Raw genomic sequence first — 21,494 nt, forward strand, 5'->3', positions numbered from 1 at the left:
AACTTGGTTGACCAAAATCACACCCAGGCACCAACCAATCGATTGGTCGTTCATGTAGAAAAAAAAAAAAAAAGAAAAATTAAAAGTCACCTTGTTGGGGATCTGTTAAATCCATGCAGGTTCCTCACTGCACCTGCTTGGTACTCTAAATTATCCTTAAATGAACGTAACAAGCCCTTTGAAGCATTAACCCTTTACCTACTGAGTCTAAAAATGGCGATTTGGACATATTTTGTTATTATGGCTGTAAAAAAGTCAGGAAATGCCCTAAGTCTGAGAGCTTTGGTCCTTTTTGGTACTTGAACTTGACCTTTCAACATCTGGTTAATGATTATTGCACATTATATGGAATTGTCAGCAGTTTAAAGGAGAAAAACACAAAAACAGATTTGTTTTTCATGGCTTTTATGAGAAGAAATTTTGTTATTGCTCATGAAATTTTGATTTGACATTTGAAATGTGAACCTATACACGTTTAGAACAATCATCAGTCATTTTTTGAGTCTAGGACTCTGGGTGTGCAAAACACAGTGCAAATGATGACTATATACATAGGCGAAAATTAGTGCACATAAAGGTGGAAAAATGCATACTCAACTTTTTCAAGCTACATATTGTTATTGTACATGACAGACATGCACAAATTCCACTAACGCTATTTTTTGAAAACACCACTCTCGCTCGCTCTCCTTTTACTCTCTTCCTTCACTCTCCTTTCTCACTCGTCTTCTGCCAAAGCTGCCGTTTTCTCTGTGCTGTTTGACATTACCGTGATATACAGTGCTTAACAAATTTATTAGACCACCACCCAAAGTAAGGTTTATGCCACAGCTGCCCTAAATTAACAGCACTGGTAATTACCAAAATCCTTTTTTATGTTTCTGCAATGGTTAATACACCAATATGTAGAAGCTCTTTAACAAAAATGATATTTTTAATGCTAAAATATAATTATTATTGTTATCCATAAATTTTCAAATTCACTGATTTACAAAAAAACTGAAAAAATATTAAAGCACATTATTAGTTTTTGATTAATATGTCAAATTAAAGTTATTTACTTGCATTCCTGAACAGAAAAATGAGTTTTAGTGGTTGAATGTTATGCTTGATTGATTTCTGACTTCTCAGAGAAGCCCAGTGAGCTGGCTCAAACTTGGGTATAAAAAGGTGAATTCAGTTTGAAATTCCTCATTCCTGTTCAAAATGGCAAAATGTGGAGAGCTCACTGAAAATGAAAGAGTCCGCATTAAAGCACTTCATGATGCTGGATGGTCTGAGATAAATATGACAGGTGGTTAAGCACTGTATATGCCACACATCATATATTGCCAGAAAGCACAAATTCTCAGCTCTCTGTGAGCATTGGAATTTTTTAGATTGAGCAAACTTTTGAGGAGTTACAGTGTTGAGAATCCGTGTAGCGGTCTCATGATACTTCTGGTGTTTTGCTATGAATGCCCACGTCATATGGTTGTGAGTACCATAATGAACCATATACCTGCCCATGCCCACAATTCTCAGCTTTTCAACGCTGTTGGAATTTTTCTTATCGGACAAACTTTGACAGAGTTACGGTAATAATACTCCGGACATATAAAACACAGTGCCAGCGCCAGCTCAGAAGGTAAAGGGTTAATTTATCTTTTAGGCTCATCACGTCTCACTAAAAATATAATTAATAGAGAGACGATCAGCGCGCACCTGCCTTTGATTTCCATGACCCCGGTGCGGTGTCTCTTTAAACTCATACAGCCTACAAAATAACCTACGATTATTGTTATTTATTCAATTACAACAGTAATTAATAAAAGGTTGACTTGACCCAGCCCGCGCCATGTCATTTATGAGCATAAAGCAGACGGCATGCAGCGTTTATTTACAGAGGTGAGAGGAAAAAGAGTTTGCTTGTCGGGACTTAATGACCAGCAGACATTGCCTTTTATCACCTCTCCTTTCTGTCTGTCTGCAAGAGAAGCTAACGCTAACGTGAACACTTGAAGAAGATTATAAAAGGAGATGATACTGCGCAGCCTATTTACCAACAGATGAATCAAACTGACCACAGGAGACGGGAGTTGATGCAGTGAGGGAGGGCATAGCAGAGACACTCAGCAGCGCCACTTCAATACAAACGGCCTGCAACTTTGTGATGAGTTGATGCGTTGTTTCTGAGGGTTAGTGCTAGGAATGCATGACATTATCGGTAGTATATCGGTATCGGCCGATAGTAAAATTTATGCCGATGTGTATGGCCGATAATTTGATGTCATAATTAAGCACACACGATGACGCCGGACGTGCGCCAACAACAATAAACAACATGTCAGCTGTGTGGAAGGAGTCTGAGGAGTGGGAACAAGACAGAAAAGTAGCTGTTTGCATTGCTTGTAAAGTACATCAGATGCGTGAAGGAGCTTGGCAACATGCCTTTAACACCACCAGTTTAATTTCGCATCTAAAAAAACGCCAACCTGATGACTACAAGGACTACAAAGAATGACAAAACTTCGTGCCAGGGAAAACTCGTCAGCAGCCTCAGTCAGTCATTCAACAAAGCTAAAAAATACAGCAGCGACCACCCAAAGGTAAGGAGCTGAACAGGAAAATAATTGAATTTATAGCTATTGATAATTAGCCTTTCAGTGTGGTGGAATATACCGGCTTATGATGCATTTAGAGCCCCGCTACGTTATACCCAGCAGGCGCTTATAGCCTTACCTGAACTGCAAAACTTTGTTTCCAGTCACGTAGAGAAGCTTCTCGTTAAAGCTAAACATATTAGCTTCACCACGGATATATGGACATCATCACGTTTAGCCTCACTGCCTCCGTGGATAGATGAAACTACATAGTGCCCCTTTAAAGTGCTATTTAACAGTTCCACCCTGTAACTGTAACAGTTAGTCCAGTGGTACTCAACCTTATTTTACCAAAGAGCCACATTATCTTTAAAAATACTTTAGCAAGAGCCACGATACAAACCGGGAATGTAAGGTGGATAAAAGATCAGTTAATCTGTAGTTGAAATGATATTAAACTGTGAATTGGTGGATAATTATGAGGTTAAAGGGATACAAATGTCTGTATAATGTCAGATGAAACAATATATCACTGATTTTTATTTTATTTTTTATTTTATTCATCACTGACATCAGGCTAAAACCTTGTATCGCAATTTTTCATTATTTTTATTTGTTTTTATGAATCAGTGCTATTGGTCAGTCTTTACATTTGCCAGTGGTTTTAACTAATTTCAAATCAATAAAATATGTCAAAAGATACATTTTTTTCATTCCCTGAAAAGTGGTCATTTTGGAGATACCAGTCTTTGGCCCAACACAAGCGTTATGAAAGTTCCAGCTGGCCTAAAGATTTTTAAGACATTAGAATGAGCCGAGATTGAGCTCTGAGATGCTTTTCAAAGGAAATGATGAATTATGGTTGGCTATTTTGGTATTTATATCTCAGACTGGGGCATTTACTGGAGTTCTGTGGCTTTATTAACATAAAAGAGATACTTAATAATTGTTTTCCACTTATTATTCATTCTTTAGTTAAAGGGGGAGGGGGCTCATTTTGGTCTTTATCCTGGGCCTCCAAATGAGTAAAACCAGCCCTGCCTCACACCTGCAGCTCTCCAGACACATCGTTTCACCCTGCCACATTTTGAAGCTTTGGTTTTATATTTCTGCTCTTTTGACAAAATTTATTATCCTTAGAACATTAAAGATCAAATAAAACACCCATATTTGAACAACTTTTACTAGATATTACATTTTCTCCATGTGTGATCAGTGTGTTATGTTAGTTGATGACGCGCTGGATAAGTTAAAACGAGGAAATGGGAAGCTTAAGTTTGAACACAAGACAGCAGACCTCAATGAATGAGCTTACTGAAGACGTTTAATTTAAATTTGGAAGTTAAAGCCTGTCTTCTTTGTGTGGATAAGAGATTTACTGATGTGACCTACTGTGAATCTTTATTGATGATGGTGTTTACCTTCATGAAGGGTTTTAGTTAAGGTTGTTTTTTTCCAAGTAAGCCTTAAAAGGGCCGCAACTGGTCACTAAAGAGCCACATGTGGCTCAAGAGCCACGGGCTGAGTATCAGTTACAGTTAGATTATATCATAACTGAACCTTAAGACCCTCTTTGCCCTCTCTAAGCAGCTGTCTGCACATCAGCAGACACGCTCAGCCAACGGAGGCGGCGACACACAGCACCTGGCTACTCGGGGACTCTGTAGTAACAGAAACGAGAGAGGAAAATAATAAAATTAATGACTAGAAAAGCTCAGAGTTGTGCTTGCCCGATCAGGCAAGTCCTTACAAGTTTTGCTTGTCCGTTGGCTTTTTGAAGTTGCCCCTGGCATTCCGGCAATTAATGTCGGAACCTGTTTTTAAATGAGCTTTGGTCCAGAGAAGACGGCAGCATTTCTGCATCTCTGCACAGAGATTTCTCCTGACTCTAAATCTTTTGACAGTATTGTATACTGTAGCTAGTGGGCTATTCAAAGTTCTTCCCACTTTTTTATATTGAGTAACACTTTCCAGAAATTGTTCCACAATTTTTAGATGCATTTAAAAACTTGACTTTTGAGAGACTCAGCCTCTCTTAAATTTTCCTTTTATTTCCCTCTATGTCACTCACCTGTTACCATTTAAGCTAATTAGTGAAATGTTCTTCCAGCAGTTTTCATTATTACCACTTACTTTTACAGCTTTTCTTTGCCCCGTTCCTTCTTTTTTTTTAAATGTGTTGCTGCCATCAAACTTAAAATGAGCTATTTTTCATTAAATGTCTTTGTTTCAGCATCTGATATTTTGTTCATGTTCAATTGTGAATAAAATATGGGTACATGAGATTTGCAAATCATTGCATTCTGCTTTTACAATTACAAATTTTACAAAGCGCTCAAACTTTTTGTGGATTTGGGGTTGTACAATTTCTTTGTGAAGTCAAGCCAGTTCCACTAGAGTTCCTAGATTGGAGCCTTTTACCAAATGTAGAAAAAGTCACATTAACATATCCTATACCCAGAGTATAAAAGTACATCTGTATTTCTAGTCGTTATTAAAACAATATAACAGGAAGCCTCTGCCAGTCGAGTTAAAGAACTATCACAACCATATCTTGGCTCCCAGCACTTAATTTTTCTGAAGTAACCAATTATCTTAAGGGTGTTTTCACAGCTTTATAATTAGAAAGAGAAGTGTATGCAGTAGTTAACACTCGCTTAGTATCTCAATATGTGCAAATTAAAATTACTTGTACAATCATGTATTCAAGGGATAACTGTGTTTTCCCAGCAATGTGCTGTGTAGGCAGAGTGTAAATGTGTTTGTCCTCTGGGTCTTAAGACACAAACAAAGCATTATTAATGACTGCTGTCAAATGTAATGTGTTAGATGGTAAGCAGCAGGTTTTTTCCATGGCTTTACGTGACATCTCTGTCCTGATGTCGCCTCCACACCTACTCCCAAGACAAACACTCACATCTAAGACAAACTGAGATGATGGCTGTTTGGCTGCATAGCAAAGTCATCAAGTACTTCTCAGAGATGTTCTTATCATAACATTACATGTACAAAGACCTGGAACAGCGGCATTTTAATATTTATACACCCCTTCTAAGAGACCTATACTATCTGAGAAAAATGTGATGTTCAGTTATATTACCAAATACTCTGATAATAATGTGAAGTGTGAAAAATGCAAAAATTGTAGCCAATTTATTTTGCTTTAACATAAACAGACTACATAAAACCATAGACTGTACAAAGAATTGGACAAAGCCCATGTGACGTCAGTCACCTGCTTACAATAGACGGACTCAACGGCTTTTGAAGCCCATTCGTGGATGCTTCCATATTGAAATCGTTGTCTCAACCAAACTTTAGATCAACCTAATGGCCCGCCCACTAAGCGTGACTTCCTGTCAGCCTGCTAGCTAGCATTCCGATTGACAGAAACAGAGCCTCTGCCTGCCAAGCTATCTGTCAATCAAATGAGACGCACTAATCACCGTGAAGTGAGGTTTATCCAAAATATAATCCAAACGATCGTGGTACAAAAAAATTCACCCCCGTACAGTGGAAGCACAATAAGACACTAGCTAATGAGACACATTTGGTGTTTTGAACCAGGCTGTAAACCAGTTTATTTTGTGTGTCAAAACCGGCTGCTTAACATGTGTGCAGATGGAACTTCTGGTTTTCCTGCAGCCAGCCTCAAGTGGACACTGCTGGTATAGCAATTTTTTGCACTTCTGCATTTGCTTCATTTTTTAGGGCTGGAGGTTGCCACTTGCATAAAACCAAGGGTTGACCTATTATCCGCCTGGCCTATTACTGAGGCTGATATCTGGCATTTGGCCAATAATCTGTGTTGGCAATTTATGTGACCAAAGACCAATAAAATACTTCAATCAAAAGTGTTCTATTTTGGTTCCAATGCAAAGTGTACCTTCCCCTTTGGCTTTATTTCCACTCTACAAAGTCTCACAAATTGTTCTGCATACAACCCAATCTGGCTGACTAGATGTCAAATGAGTATCAGCCAATCAAAACTTAAGCCTGGGTGCTACTGACTCAGTAAGTATATGGAATAACTTCCTGTTTTCCTGCTGCTACTGTGTTGCTCTTTGATATGTCTCAAGCTGACAGAGCTAGTGCTATTTTTTTTTTACTTCATCTTTTATCAATTGGCACATTAAGTACAGTCTCTACATAATTTAAAAAATGCATATCGGTTACAATATCAATATCCATCTCACAAATTACTAATCAGTATCAGTATCAGCCCGGAAAAAAACGCCATCGGTCAACCCCTAATGAAAACAGTGTGAAAGTGTGGCCAATTTCCCAAGACCTCCTTCCAACGCATGAGTAAGAAAGTAATCAAAGTACATTTCTCGTTTATTTAACTCAGGTAAACTCAGAGTCTTTTAATGTGTTATCTTTAATTGCTCATGTTGTTATAAGCGATTAAATTGTGACCTATTGTGTATCTCTACTCTACACCTTACTTCACTGAAATCAAACTGAGCAGTTTTGGGCTGGTTCATGTGCTTGGTTTTAAAACTTCTGAAGTACATCAAATGTCTGTCACAACATGCACTTCCATCTTTAAAAAAACGGAAAAAATCCAACTCGTCTCTCCAGAGATCAATTCTTCACCACTCCTAAGCAGCAGCCCACACAGTGGGTTGCATTGCCACTGTGGATTCATAACAGCTGCCATTGAAATCTACTTTTCCCAACTGCTGGAGACGACCTGATTTGGGGTTGTTTTCAAGATCTAATAGAAGATTTTTAAATTATGTCACAGGTTTTGGTTGTTCTGTCCATTAACATTTCAGTGGACTGTTTTCAAGAAAGCAGTCAGTGTGGGAGATAAAAGAGGGGGAATGCAATCCCCCATAATGCAACACAGGAAACTACCAGTCCACTGCCCACACTAAGTAACCAAGACCACTGACCATCAAAGTCAGGCCCTTTCCACTCTCTTTTTCTCCTTTTTCCTTGTCCTATCTTCCAGTTTTTCTTTGTACTCCATCCTACTGGTTTCTCCTCAGTGTGCAATTTCAACAGACATCAACATGCAACAGATAACAATCTGCTACCAGAGGCCACCTCTCAACTAAAACTCCAGTCTTACTTTGCAAGTTGCTGTTCGAAGTGTAAATATTGATCAGCACACAGGACACAAAAGCCTTTGCCAAAAAGTGCTTAACTGTATTAGTAACCTATTGGCTACACTAGAAGTCCTGAAAAGTTGGCAGTTGTACCTAGAGGCTACTGTCAGACAGTTGCCAATCAGTTCCAATGGTTGTGTCATTTTCAATGTGATGACAGTATGCAGAAACAGTGCAATGTTAGGGTGCTACAGTGCTACACTGATAAAGTGGATTATGTTAAACAGTTTCTAAACAGCAGCACATCAAGAGGGGCTGCAAGCATAGCTGGTACTGATGTTAGCTTAGCTTGTTTTCAAGTGATTTTCTGAGCTATTCTGCCACATTTGTTAACATCATTAATAAAGTCACTGCAATGAGCAGAATGATCCACAGAGGTTTTAATTATTATGTAAAGTTTAACCCCAGTCAGACTAAACGAGGAGTACTAAAATCTGATTGGCTCTCTTAAATTAGCAAGTACTGGTCAGGGAAAAAAATGGTCAGTACAACTCCAATATTATATCATTAAATACAAAGGTGTCCAATAAAAGCTCTCACAGAGTTAAGAAAAGCAGGACGCTCTCCATATCTCATTATTGATAGGGATGCACGATACTATCGGCGGTATATCGGTATCCGCCAATAACAGCTTAAAAAGTTAATTATTTGTATTGGCCGATAATAAAATTTATACCGATCTGTATGGCCAATAGCGTGACTTCATAATTAAGCACACACAATGACGTCAGATGTGCTCCAACAACAACAAACTCAACATGTTGGCTGTGTGGGATAAGTTTGAGGTGTGGGAAAAAGACAGCAAAGTAGCTGTTTGCATCGCTTGTAAAGTACATGTGATGTATGGAGGAGCTCAGCAACACGCCTTTAACGCCACCAGTTTAATTTTGCATCTACAAAACCACAAAACTTGTAGTCATCACCCTGATGACTACAAGGGCTTTCGTAAGATAAAGAATGACAAAACTTTGTGCCAGGGAAAACTCGTCAGCAGCCTCAGTCAGTCATTCAACAAAGCTAAAAAATACAGCAGCGACCACCCAAAGGTAAGGAGCTGAACAGGAAAATAACTGAATTTATAGCTTTTGATAATTAGCCTTTCAGCGTGGTAGAATAAACGGGCTTCAGCAGCTAATGATGCATTTAAAGACCCGCTACGCTATACCTCGCAGGCACTTATAGCCTTACCTAAACTGCAAAACTTTGTTTCCAGTCACGTAGAGAAGCTTCTCGTTAAAGCTAAACATATTAGCTTCATCATGCGATGTATGGACATTAAGTATCCTTCCAGTAACATGTTGAGCCTCACTGCCTTAGTGGATATGATGATTCCACTCTTAAAAATCTTGTCCTGCTCTCACAGCAGTGCTCCCTCAGCAGCCGCAGGTGCAGTCGCTTTTGATAACATGTTTCAGAAATGGAAAATAGAGAAAAAGAATGTGCATGTCGTGCTACGTGCATGAAACATGGCAAAAGCAATGACGGACATCTGTGTGCCAAGTCTCCCGTGCACACTCAAAGGTGGATAAAGGTTTCCTGTCTCCAGCATTGGAGATGTGGGTGTCACTGTATTGTTTCAGAGCGGTTTACAGTGAAATTCTCATTAAACTTGGTTGCTTAGTTAGTTTGTGATGTTTAAAGCGGAATCGGGAGAACTACTTCAGGTGAAGTTGTATTTCTGTTGTTCATCTTGAGTCTCAAAAATGTAAAAGCATATTTAAGCTCTGAACTATAGCTAGGTTTTTTTGTATTTAAGAATTTCTCTTGTTGTTGTTGTTAGTTAAAGCCCTTTGTCAGGAGTATCTCAGGGACTCATCCTGCAAACTGGCTGAGTAATACGGAGAATCAGTCAAATTTATAAGCGATTTCTTTTTTGCACTGTGGATCTCAGGGTCAGCAGGTTATTTTGCTGTTTTTTATTGCCCTCAAAGACTGTTAATTTTGACAGGACTTTTTAATTTAGTTTTAGTTATAGTGTTTTGCCAAAAATATCTTTTAGTTTTAGTCATAATTTAGTCATCTAAATTGTTTTAGTTTTAGTCTAGTTTTAGTTGACGAAACTTCCCAACATTTTAGTTGACGAAATTTACAGTAAATTTAGTCGACTGATTGGATCTCTCCCCAACTTACCCTGCCACCACACAGCAAAAGCAGTTGTGATTGGATCTCCCCCGTATCTCATCCCACTTTTCCACACAGCCAAAGTAGCTGTGATTGGATACATGCCTAACTTGCCACTACTTTCAACATGACGAAATTAGGTCTGATTGAATAAAGTCTCTATCAAACATTTTCGTCTCATTTTTATTTGTTGACTAAAATGTCAATTAATTTAGTTTTAGTTTTTGTCTATGTGCACTTGTTTTTATTAGTAACTGTCTAGTTTTCGTCAGGGGAAAAAAGGCTATTAACGAAAAATATAACAAAAAAATGAGTCAACAAAATTAACACTGCTCAAAGATGCAATGACTTTGGCTGTACTGTTAAAAAATACTTTACATGTAGCATAAAATGCACATGTATGACTGTAAGTTTTTCATTAGTGTGTGGCTGTATTTGAAAAAAAAAACAATACATCCTTCATTTCTGATTAAAAAAAAAAATAATGTTTTGTCAGTTTCTAAAAAACATAGACTACCAATATTCAAAAGAAGTATTTTTAGTACAGGATGGAATTGGTGTTTATTATAGCGGAAAAAAAGTAATTAAATTTCTGTATCGGCCAAAATGAGTTTTAAAATATCAGCATATCGGCAAAAAAAACAATATTGTGCATCAGTAATTATTGAATTAAATGTGTCTTTTTATTTATCAGCTACTTGACTACCTGTTTGTTCTGTTGTTTACTATGTTTTTCAGCCTCCTTTCATGTGTCACGTGTCTGACAAATGGTTGAAAACTCTGCACAAAGTGAGCTGACATATTCTAGTCAACACTACCTAATATGCTATTAAATGGAGAGTTGAAAGTAGTTTCATCAGCAGACAGGATAGTGGTGTAAACCCTTCCCCTGAGCCTGTTCTCATTTGTCCCCAGACAGTGTGCATCAGCCATGTATTCACAACCTTAACACTTTACACCCTTACAAATACATTTTTGAGTTAAAGGATTCATGAGCTTATTATCTAACACAATTGTCAGCTTTAAGTGCCATATTCACTTAATATTCTTTTAAAGTCCTTTTCTTCGTGTGCTAACATCAGCGGGTCAGCCCAAACAACTGGATTTGCCACTGGTTAGGATAAAAAATGATTTTCCATGCAGCAAGGAGAGACGCTGACACCTCAGCATCACATTCAGACTCAAAACAAGAGCAAACTGCAGGAAGCTGCCAAACTCTTGTGATGTGTTGGTGCTTGAGGATGGTTAGCATGATATGCTCTGTAAATCTGACTGTTAGACAAAGCAGAAAGTGAAGCAAAGGAGCGCTGTAATCTGCATTATGAATTGAGGTATCATTATTTCAGTTGTCAATATGATTGCCTATCACCTTAGTCAATATTATTACCAATCAGCTTAGTCATGAAAAATGATGAATTCTTTTTGTCAAAATGTTTGTTTACAAAGTTAACATAGCAGCACCATCAACTGTTGGGACTAAAAAGTAAGGTTAAGTTGAGCTCCATGGGCCATATTTCATTTTATTTCTAGAATTTGCTGAGGGGACAAAAAAATTTGGACTGCAGGCCGCATATGGCCCCTGGTCATAGTTTGGACACCTACCCCATAGCAGTGGTTTCGTGTATTGAAAACAACCACTCCTCACATGAGCTTTAATGAGCCTCCCATGCAGCACAAAGCAGTGGTTAAGGCATGTCAGCAGTTTTAATCATATGGGAATTAGCCAACTAGATTATACAGCAGTGGTTCTCCCATTCTCTGGTGTTGCAAACAACAAACGGCTTTGTAGTTTCCTTTTTTTCCATGTATCAAGTTTGTTAAGCTACTCTTAAGAAGGTGGGTATATGAACTGTACTTTGGCGGCAGTTAAAGTTTTTAATGTCATTTACATTAAGTGTCTCACCTTAAATCTGTGGACGGATTTCCCCACCTCCAGGCACTGGGTCCACACCGTCATGCCCTCTTTGCTGTATCTAATATTCCAGCCCTCCTCGTTCAGACACTCCGACTTGAAGCTGGCAAACGCCCGGTCGTCCGGGATGGTTACAGCCTGGTCAGACATGGCTACTCACCGAGGCGTGGAGGTAGGAGGAGAGAGTAAGGGTCTTCAGAGACTCTTGTTGAGCCCGGAGAAGACAAGTTTAGCTGGGTGAAAGGAGAGCCAGCCGCTCGTGTACTCCGCTTCTGCAGGAATAACTTATCTAATTCAATTTCCTCCTTGCAAGAAGCTTTTGGAGGCTGCACCGTGTCTTGTGATGATTACTGTGCGCGTGTATGTACGTGTGTGCGCGCGCACAGGGAGGTACAACAGCCGCAATCCAGTCAGCACAAACTAATTAAACAGAGGTTGGAGCACCAACGCTCACAGGTGAGGGAAAACGAGGCAAAAAGTGTCCAAAAATGAGAATGACGAATCAAATGTGGCTTTTAGTTGCTTACGTTGGTTGAATAAGTTTCATTAGTCAGGTTCAGCAGTCCTCAGAAACAGCCGCTCTTCAGACAAACCTTATGTTTCCGCCTCTCACTCCCCGCTCCCCTCGCTATCTCTCAGTATGACTCTTTATCTCTCTTTTCCTTTGCGAGTTTTTCTATTTCTCAAACGTGGTCTTTCGTTAGCTTATTTCGATGTGCAGCAGCTCTCCATCGCTGCAACGCTACTGTGGCAGGTGGCGAAGGAGATGCGGTGAGAAATAAGAGGAAAGGGAGGGGAGAGGAGGAGAAATCAGGCTGAACGAACAGCCAGGCGACGCAACCACGGCCACAACGGAAACGCCTCCGTGTGCTGCCTTCAGGTGCTCTTCGTAAAGCACTCAACTCTGCATTGACAACTTTGTGTTCGTTTGGCTTATTTAGAATAGGGTAACAAAAATGTCAAATGTTTCCAATACTGCCTCAATACTGACTCATTTTGATGCTTCAGGTTAGCCAATTGTGATTTTACAATGAACTGCTGGGTTATGTGCGATCTAATTTCAAATCATTTAGGAATTTTCATAGGCCTATGTAGATATTAAGCTATAACTCAGTAGTCAAAAACACATTTTGGGTGTTCTGTTATTTTTCGCTTTCATTTTTAGGGTCAGTCCGTTTCTGTACCCTCCTTTCACTTGATGTCTCACTCACTATAGCCTACTAAAAGAAGTGTGTTAAGAATAAACAGAGATAGTCAGTCTATATTTTTAGCTATGAAGCACTATTCTTACACAGGTACCCAGGGTGTTTATTAGATAAACAGATCACAAACAAGCCCGCAGCTGTTAAACATTTATATCCTATTGACTGTAATTCAAAGTTCCTAGATTAATCTGAGACTTCAGACAAAGTAAATCTTAAAGTTACCCTTCACTTCTTTGCTTTTTTGTAAGCTTATTTATATGAGATACCTAATAAACAGGCCAACTGTCTAAACAAGGTATTTTTTATGTTTTATTTTACATTAGTTGGTGAAGACATTGGAACTCATATTCTAAATTGCCTGTTTTATAAATGTCAACAAAATAAATGTGTGCTCCAACAGAAACTGCTGCATACATAAACCCAATCAAGGTCATCTCACTAGTAAATCTTAGACTAGACGATTCAACAAATAGGCTATGTGTGAGGCAAATATGAGGAATTGCCACTGTTCTATGGTTGTGTTTCTCATTTTGAGAGCATTAGCTCTGTAAAGTAGCTGAATGTAAACCATGACTATTTAGAAGCAGTTTCCCTCAAAGCACGATTAGCTCATTGTAAGGAGATTTAAATACAGGCCACTCCTGCGTGGAGACTGTTTTGTAATTTTCCTATTTCTGATATTTGAATGCATCATGCCCTATCAACCCATACTCACGCACTTTTTTATAAATGGCTCCTGTAGGCTGACGTGTCAATTTTATGTCCGTCTTCCCTGTAAGACTTCCTTTTAAAGTTTGTTAATTTAAGTGTCCACTTTGGTTTCAATAAGGTATAACTCAAGCTATTCTTAAATTTTATATTTGCCTGGTTCAACATTTTGGCAAGTTTCAGAGAAAGAAAAAGTGGGACAAATTTACTCAAGTGAAAGTTAAAAGTAATGGTTATAAATCTACTCAAGTAAAAGTAAAATGTATTTAATCTAAAGTTTATGAGTAGCTACTGAGGTTGTACTGTGAAATATGATCTTTCCTTATTGGAAAGAACAAGAGAATAGATCCCCAACCAGGTTGTTCAGGTAAAGTCACAGCTCTATATTAAAGACCCTGTAAAGTGAAATCTAAAATTTGTGTCTTAACACACTAGATATGTTGGAATGTGGTTACTGTTAACAGTCGAAAACACTGAGATCTGCATTCGACTGAATTTTGATATAGACCATTAGAAAGTTTTTCACCTATTTCCTGGCTGGGTTTAATTTGGGAAGGGCAAATATATTCCCCACAATATAAAATAACAAATCACCAAGCAGTTCATCCCAGTACAGTCTGTTGTTAGCTGATGCCACTGCCTTCATTGAAAGTTAACAGTGAGTTATATGCTGCTTTTTTGTTGATTGTGAGGTACATTTGCAAAATCTATAAACCATGGTGACCTACATAGATCATTAAAAGCATCATAACAGAGAGATTTGAGCCAGAAAATGGACTTTCTTTCTGCTCTGCCACAGAGCCAGGCAGCTGCACTCTAATCATAAGGTCAGTGTAAGGTTAAGAGGCAGGCTAATAGTGCTAGTGCTTTCCTCCTGTAAGCATGTGGCAATTTTTTTAAACTTGAGAGGATCATATTTCTCATGAGTGGGTGTGGCTTCAGCTTATAAACGTAAAATTATGTTTACGTTTACAAAACGTATAATTACTTTATTTTAAAGGTTTGATCCCTCTTCCCAAACGTGCACTTGAACTTATTTACTCTGCGAAAGATCACTGCAGCTTTTTAAGTCAATAGATCCAACAGCCATTGCTTACCTTGATGCTCTGGGACAATTTGCTCACAAGGATGTATGGAGCATTGCATTGTCAGTGTCAAAACATAAAATATCAAATGGCATTAACAAAGTATATTTACTGAACGCAAAAACACTGAAAATGTGGGGTCTAACATAAGTATGAAAGATCATATAACAAAACAAAATCCTGACCAGCACAGTTAATTCCTGTAGTGTATTGCAATAATTGAATGATCAGAGTCATAGTTATTCTAAGTGATTCCAAAATGGGTTTCCTCTATATCAGTGTTACTTAACCCTGCTCAACCAAAGAGCCACATCAGTGAAAAATATCATATCATGAAAAAGTGGTGTAAAAAATGGGTTAAGTGGAATAAAAATAAGTTAAAAGCTGGCAAAGAAGGTTGAAGAGTGGCAAAAATGGGGGATAAGGGGGGAAATTGGCATAAAATGGCAAAACCTGGCTAAAAATTGACAAAAATGGTGAAAAAGTGGTGAAAAAAATGGGTGAGGAGTGACAAATACTGAGTTGCAAGTGGCAAAAAACAGTCAAAAAGCAGCAAAAATGAGTGAAAAGTGACTATAAATGGCAAAAAGCAGCAAAAAGGTAGGAAAATAGGCAAAAAGCAGCAAGGATGGCAAAAATGGAGAGAAAGTGGCATTAAGTGGCACAAGGAGGGGCAAATAGATTAGATAAATTGTTAACCATCCCATACACCCAGATCAGGTGGGGTTCATCTGCTCACAGAGTTTCTCTGATAACATAAGACGTTTCATCAATGTTATGTGGGCAACTCAAGATGAAAAATCCCCTGTTGCAGCCGTCTCATTGGACACTGAGAAGGCATTCGACAGGGTTGAATGGCCTTTCTTGGTTAGCACCCTGAAAGCCTTCAGCTCTGGTGAGACATTTATCTCCTGGGTTAAATTGTTATATTCAAACCCCCGTGCAGCAGTCTTGACCAATGGGATGATATCAGCACAATTTGATTTACAGAGGGGAACTAGACAGTGGTGTCCTCTATCTCCCCTCCTTTTTGCACTGATTCTAGAACCCCTTGCACAGGCTATCCATCAGAGTCCCCTTTTCCCAGGTGTTCAAATGGCCAGGTGTCACACAACTTAATGCTGTCTGCTGATGATATTTTGCTGTTTGTAACACAACCTGATCTTATATTTTTGCAGGTTGAAAAAGCTAGTCTTGCTGTATTGACAGGTTACTGAGAATAATTTGAGCCCTATTTGTGAGTGACAATGAAAGTATTCTCACCAACACTGACTCTGGAGTGTTTAGATATGATGTGCTGGTAAAGGTGAAATTGGAGTTTTGATGGCAGAGCATGATGTCCTCTTATGATTCATGTCTGGTTAGGCGCAGCAAGCCTGCTTCCAGCAGAAAACATTCCCACCTAATAATTTATAGCTTTACTTCACTGCAGGAGGCACACTCGTATGTATATCATTTTGGCTCTGCAAGGATTTTCCAGCCCCTAGAAAATGGCACTCTGTGAGTTTCTTTGAATATAGTCATTCAGTGTTAACCTCGTCATTTCCCAGAATGAGCTGAATGAAGGTAAAACAAGCAGGATCATCATATTTCTTGACAGAATTCCTTCTATGTATTCACTCGGTTAAGCTCACATTTATAGCAATTTACTGATATGCTCTTTGGCTACTTTTGGATTTATTAAGATAGTATTTTTAACAAAAAGCTATACATTGTCCTTTTACTTGAAGGGTACAGTCCTGCACTTGGACATCTGGGAGTTATGGAGATGAGATCTTTTTTTAAAATCAAAAAAGAAAATGTTTACTGTTCTTTTAAAACCTTTGCTCTTACCTTTACTTTATAGGTAGCCAAAAACAGAGTCCATAAGTGTAACGTGTATACAGGTACATTTATCATCTTTTAACTCTCAGGAATGAAAAAGTACAAACATAAGGTAATAAAGATGCCTATTTGAAGGACAGTCACCTGGGATTGTGTTAATATTATACTATGATGATAGCATCATCCAAAATATAACTAAAAATTTCAGACAACAACCTTTTTTCCTGAGTGTCTTTGTGCACTTCTTTGCAAAGAGAAAGCATGGTAGGTTGAAACTCCTCTGTGTATACAAGGGGTAGTATTTGCATCAAATGTATAAAAAATGTGGTACCTGGTTGAAAAACTCAGCTCTGCATGCTGCTAGTAGTGGAATTCAGACTCATAATATTGGGTACATGTGCAGGACTGTCCTATTTTTCATCCTTGCCCAAACCAGCTGTGGAAAAAACCCCCGAAACTTTAGTTAAAAAATCCAATAATCCAATAAAGTCCATGTCAAAAACCCACAGGATAATACCTATTTAGCTAGCTAAAGGATGTGTTCAATGTTGGCTTTGTTAAATGACTAATACATGAAGGTAAAACAGCATCATTGTGTGTTTAAATGTAATTTCAAGAAAAGAAAATTCAGGTTTGGGTGAGAAACTTGTATGAATTCAGTTGTTTGAGAAAAGTTGTGCTTGCTTTCATAAGGAACAGAGAGACAAATTCTGTGCACAGAAGAAGATAATTTTCTCATCTTTCCACCCAAAAAATAGACAAGTATTATATTATCTATTAAGATTTTATTTAAGGAGTGTCAATAAAGGTTTGAATGTCAATGGAAATGATCATGCCAGTGCCATGCCATGCCAATGTCTGCAGTGAAGTTACAACACTACACATTAAAGTTATTTATTTCAAGCTATGTCCGATTTTTCATTGCTGTATAATTTATTTAAGTATTGATGGTTCATAAATATTAGTGTTTATCTATGTAAATTTCACATTTTGGTTCTTTAACTAAGTTCAAAGAAAATTTACATTTTGACTTCATGGCAAAAACGTAATCACTTAGAACTAGACTAACTGTTTTTGAGACCAAATCCAGACTAAAACTTTAGAGAGTGCAAATGACAACTGTGACTAAACTTACAAACAAAACTAAGATTAACACTCATTTTAAATACCTGCCAAAATCAACACTGTAAGTATATAGACCTTTGTAGGTATAAGCGTGTTATATACATTAAAGTAAATGAAGATGGAGCATTTTAGAGAGAATTGATCCTAAATGCTAAAGCTCATCACAAAATCCCGGTTTCATACCTGACTACTGTACGTGTATAAGCCCCTTTGCGTGGCTACACTTAATCACAATATTTTTTGTCTACTAGGTAAAAGTTTTCATGCAAACATTTTACACGTGTAGGACAGAATGAAGCGTGTAACTCACCTGCACATCCATCACCCAGTTTATATTACTTTCACCCTTCACAGACCTGTCCACCTCGCCTAAAGCCTAAACATTTTGTTTCGAGTAATGCAACAAATTTTCTAAACGTTTGTATGGTAGCCACAGCTACGTATTACCATGTGCATCCACGCCATCTGGCGGCCAAGTTTAACTGTCAGTGGAAAAGAAGGCATAACATGACATACTATAACCCGCTTGTGTCACCAGATTTATAACGTGTTAAAAAAGAAAACTGAAAACATGAATCCGGTAAAGAACATGATATCGCCCATAAACGCATAAATGCTGAACTAATCGTTTGCGATCAGCACACTACGCATGCGCAGAATACGACCTGCTACATGTTTTATTTTGGGTCATCTTTTAATCAAAACTTTTCACTGTTTTTGTGTGTCTTTGAGAACTTGCATAGAAATGACAGACTATACATTTTAAAATAAGTTAATCATGTTCCTGAATGTTATAAATGCTCTGAGAAAACACGGAAGCACGCCTGACACATTCGTTTTCAGTAAAACACCAATTCCCAGAATGCACCGCGCGTTCTAGTGACATCCATGCAACGATGAGGTGAAGCGGTTGTTTTCGTCGCCATGGTTGTGATTAGCTGGCTGTCAGTTGATGTATAACGGTAGTTACAACGGTATTAACGCACTATCCCGGGCTTTAGGGTATCCCCTTTCTTCTGGAACTACTCCCGGACTAAGACTTTCACCCCAGCCTTTTTTTGGTGAGTTTATCGCCATGTTATCATCTGTTCCCACCAGGCTAATTGCACGAAGGTCGCGCAGCCTGTCGCCTTGTAGCCGTGTGCTTCAGACCAGCGCAGGTGGCGCCACACGTCAGAGCATCCGAGATACAACCTCGGAGAACAACCGTAACCCCATCGTGTCTACCTCCCGGGTCTCCAGGAGGGGCATTTTGGCTGATGAAAGCGCTGTCGCTGGTACTAACGTGAACCCGTCGGTGCAGTACCACCACCTCGCCCCTAGATGGCTGTCCAACCTGGAGAATCGCCGCAGCTCCTGGGCGGCTCTGGCCAGTAGAGGGCGCGGCAATAACCAGTATTGGGAGGAGAGCAGCGGAGGTGAGGGCCGGGGAGCCGGTGGCGGAGCCAACCGGGCAGGAGCGGCCTCTGTCGGTGTTCTCTCTGCTGCAGCAGTGGCCTTCTGCCTGAAGAAAGATTCAGATAATAAAGGTAACCTCTCTCAGTGAGCTGACGCTTGAATTGGAGTTATTACTTTGCCTGCTAGTTTTGAAAGAAAAACATAATTTAAAACAATTTTGAGGGCAGCAATATTTGAACAGTTTCAGAAAATGTACATTATTGTTATAATTTCAGTTAAGTTGTTTAGTGGAATTATTATTTTTTTTTTCTACTTTTAAAAGGTGATGCACTGCTGGAGGCAGCAAGGACCAATAATTCTCAAGATGTGGCAAGGTAACACACACATGCAACCAGTATTAATGAAATTTTTTCACAGACTGTTATTTGTGTTCTCTGTGTTGTCTACTTTTACACCATATACGTAGGGGAGGAAAGAGTACAAGACAATTGTACTCGAGCAAAATTACAGTCACTTTGGTTGAGGTTTACGTAAGGATAATGAAAACTACTGGTCTATAAATGTACAAATGTCAAATTACTATAATAACAATAATCATTGTTAAATTATTCTCTTTTTCTTAATGTACTTAATTAATGACACATTACAGCATAACTTGTGTTTCTAGGCATATACTTGTAATTTTTATGATTGGTGCCACCAAAGTCATATCCAGAGTAATGCAATATGACGTCTTTATAACTGTAATGAGCGCTGGTCTGTAGAGTTTTGGACATTTGTTGCTACGCTGATCTTGTAATTCTGTCCTCTGCTAGTGTAGATTTGCTGAGATGTCATAGTCTCAGATCAGCATTGATCATCTGCTGATGGTAGTGTCTAGAACACCCAGAATCATCTGAAGTTATCAAAGCCCATGTTTTTAATAATTTGTACTTGTAGTTCTGATTTTAACCACTGGGTGGAAGAAGAGAACCATCTGTCTGCTTTGGTGTTGCCTGAGGAGCAGGTGTATGCAGGTTGGATGCCAAACTTGGCCACTCAGGACTCCAATTGAAACAGTGTGGGTTGATTTATTAGTCTTTATACTTTCTGCTGTTTTCAAAATATTTCTCTTATATTTCCTGACAAATATCTGTTCTAAAGAAGCTTAAAATGAGCTTTCTTCTGGGGTCAATTGTTAACTGAAATATTATCAAAGAGGGCCAACATGATATAACATTACAAATTTTGAATACCTCTTATAAAACTGTCTGGATGGAAAGACAAGTATATGGTGCTACTTTTTATTACATAAAACACAGATAGACACACCACCCTTCATATATGTGAATGGTGTGATTTTCTGTCACACATACAATTATTACATTAAAGTCTGTTGCATTTTGATAGTACATATACAGTGGGTGCTTGTGTCAGTGTATAAGAGGACAGCATGCATGTGTTTCTCCATGTGTGTCTCCATCTGCAGTGTTGTGTTACCTGTGCCCTGTGGCAGATGGTGTAGGTGAGAGTGCAGTGAGACGGTCAGCAAGACAGCCAGTCAGCAGATCCCAGATGTGTTAAGTGCTTTGGTTTAGTTGAACAAGTGGTAGAGTGTCGGGGTGTGTCTACTCACTGGCAGCAGAGAGGATAGGGCTCCTGTTTCACTCAAAGTTTATAGAAGAAGTTGTACTTCAACTTTGGTTAAAAGTATCTCTGACACTGTTTCTACTACTCAGTTACTCCAAGATTAATACAAAAATACCTACCACCCATACTGTTGGTTTAATGTGTTAACCCAAGCATACATACAAATTTGCACTGCTTTTTGCAGTTTTGTATAAATTTTAAACACCAGTTAGAGTTTTTGCACGGCTATGAGATGGCATGCAATAAAAAGATGTATAATTCAGTTTTACTGCCACATAGCACTTCCTTTTTTGTAGTTTTTTTTTTTTCAGCTCAAACCCCAAAGGAAACATTCTTTTGGGTTTCTTAAAGGCATAAGCATATACCTCCAAAAATGTCGAGTTTTTAAATCAGAAAACATACTCAGATTTACTTCACTGAGTTGCTAGGATGAAGCTTTAGGACTGAGCCATTATTCTCTGCACTGATGCTGCATGCACAGTGGGTTGTGAAACCGAGCCACAGAGCGTCGGAGCTGAGTGCAGACCAGACAGAGGCCACTCTGTTGACTGTAAACACACACTGTGTCTGCCTGGTCACCATAAGAGACAACAGACGGATCGCTCACATACACACATAGAAGGACTGTGCCACTCCACTACCTGGTGTCCTACCCTCAGGCAGAAAACCCTACACACACCTGGCTCACACTTACAGAGACACATTAACTGGTCAAGGTGTAAGTGTGTGGCTTCATCTGCAGACAAAGACAACACAGCTTCATGCTGGTGTGTTTAACAAGGCACATC

General features: G+C 38.8%; 2 protein-coding genes across 2 annotated transcripts in view; one reads left to right on the top strand and one right to left on the bottom strand.

Moving 5' to 3' along the window:
- Positions 1-12,537, bottom strand: part of stard10 (StAR-related lipid transfer (START) domain containing 10) — a 29,055-nt gene extending 16,518 nt beyond the window's left edge. The window contains exon 1 of the mRNA XM_041795893.1: positions 11,724-12,537. Within this exon, the coding sequence (XP_041651827.1) occupies positions 11,724-11,882 (159 nt within the window). The 5' untranslated portion in view covers positions 11,883-12,537. The remainder of the gene's footprint in view (positions 1-11,723) is intronic.
- A 6,031-nt stretch (positions 12,538-18,568) lies between these two features.
- Positions 18,569-21,494, top strand: part of clpb (caseinolytic mitochondrial matrix peptidase chaperone subunit B) — a 51,593-nt gene continuing 48,667 nt past the window's right edge. Inside the window, exons 1-2 of the mRNA XM_041803818.1 lie at positions 18,569-19,208; positions 19,400-19,451. Coding sequence (XP_041659752.1) covers positions 18,632-19,208; positions 19,400-19,451 — 629 coding nt within the window. The 5' untranslated portion in view covers positions 18,569-18,631. The remainder of the gene's footprint in view (positions 19,209-19,399; positions 19,452-21,494) is intronic.

This window comes from Cheilinus undulatus, linkage group 2, assembly GCF_018320785.1.
Source record: "Cheilinus undulatus linkage group 2, ASM1832078v1, whole genome shotgun sequence".
Classification (NCBI taxonomy): Eukaryota; Metazoa; Chordata; class Actinopteri; order Labriformes; family Labridae; genus Cheilinus; species Cheilinus undulatus.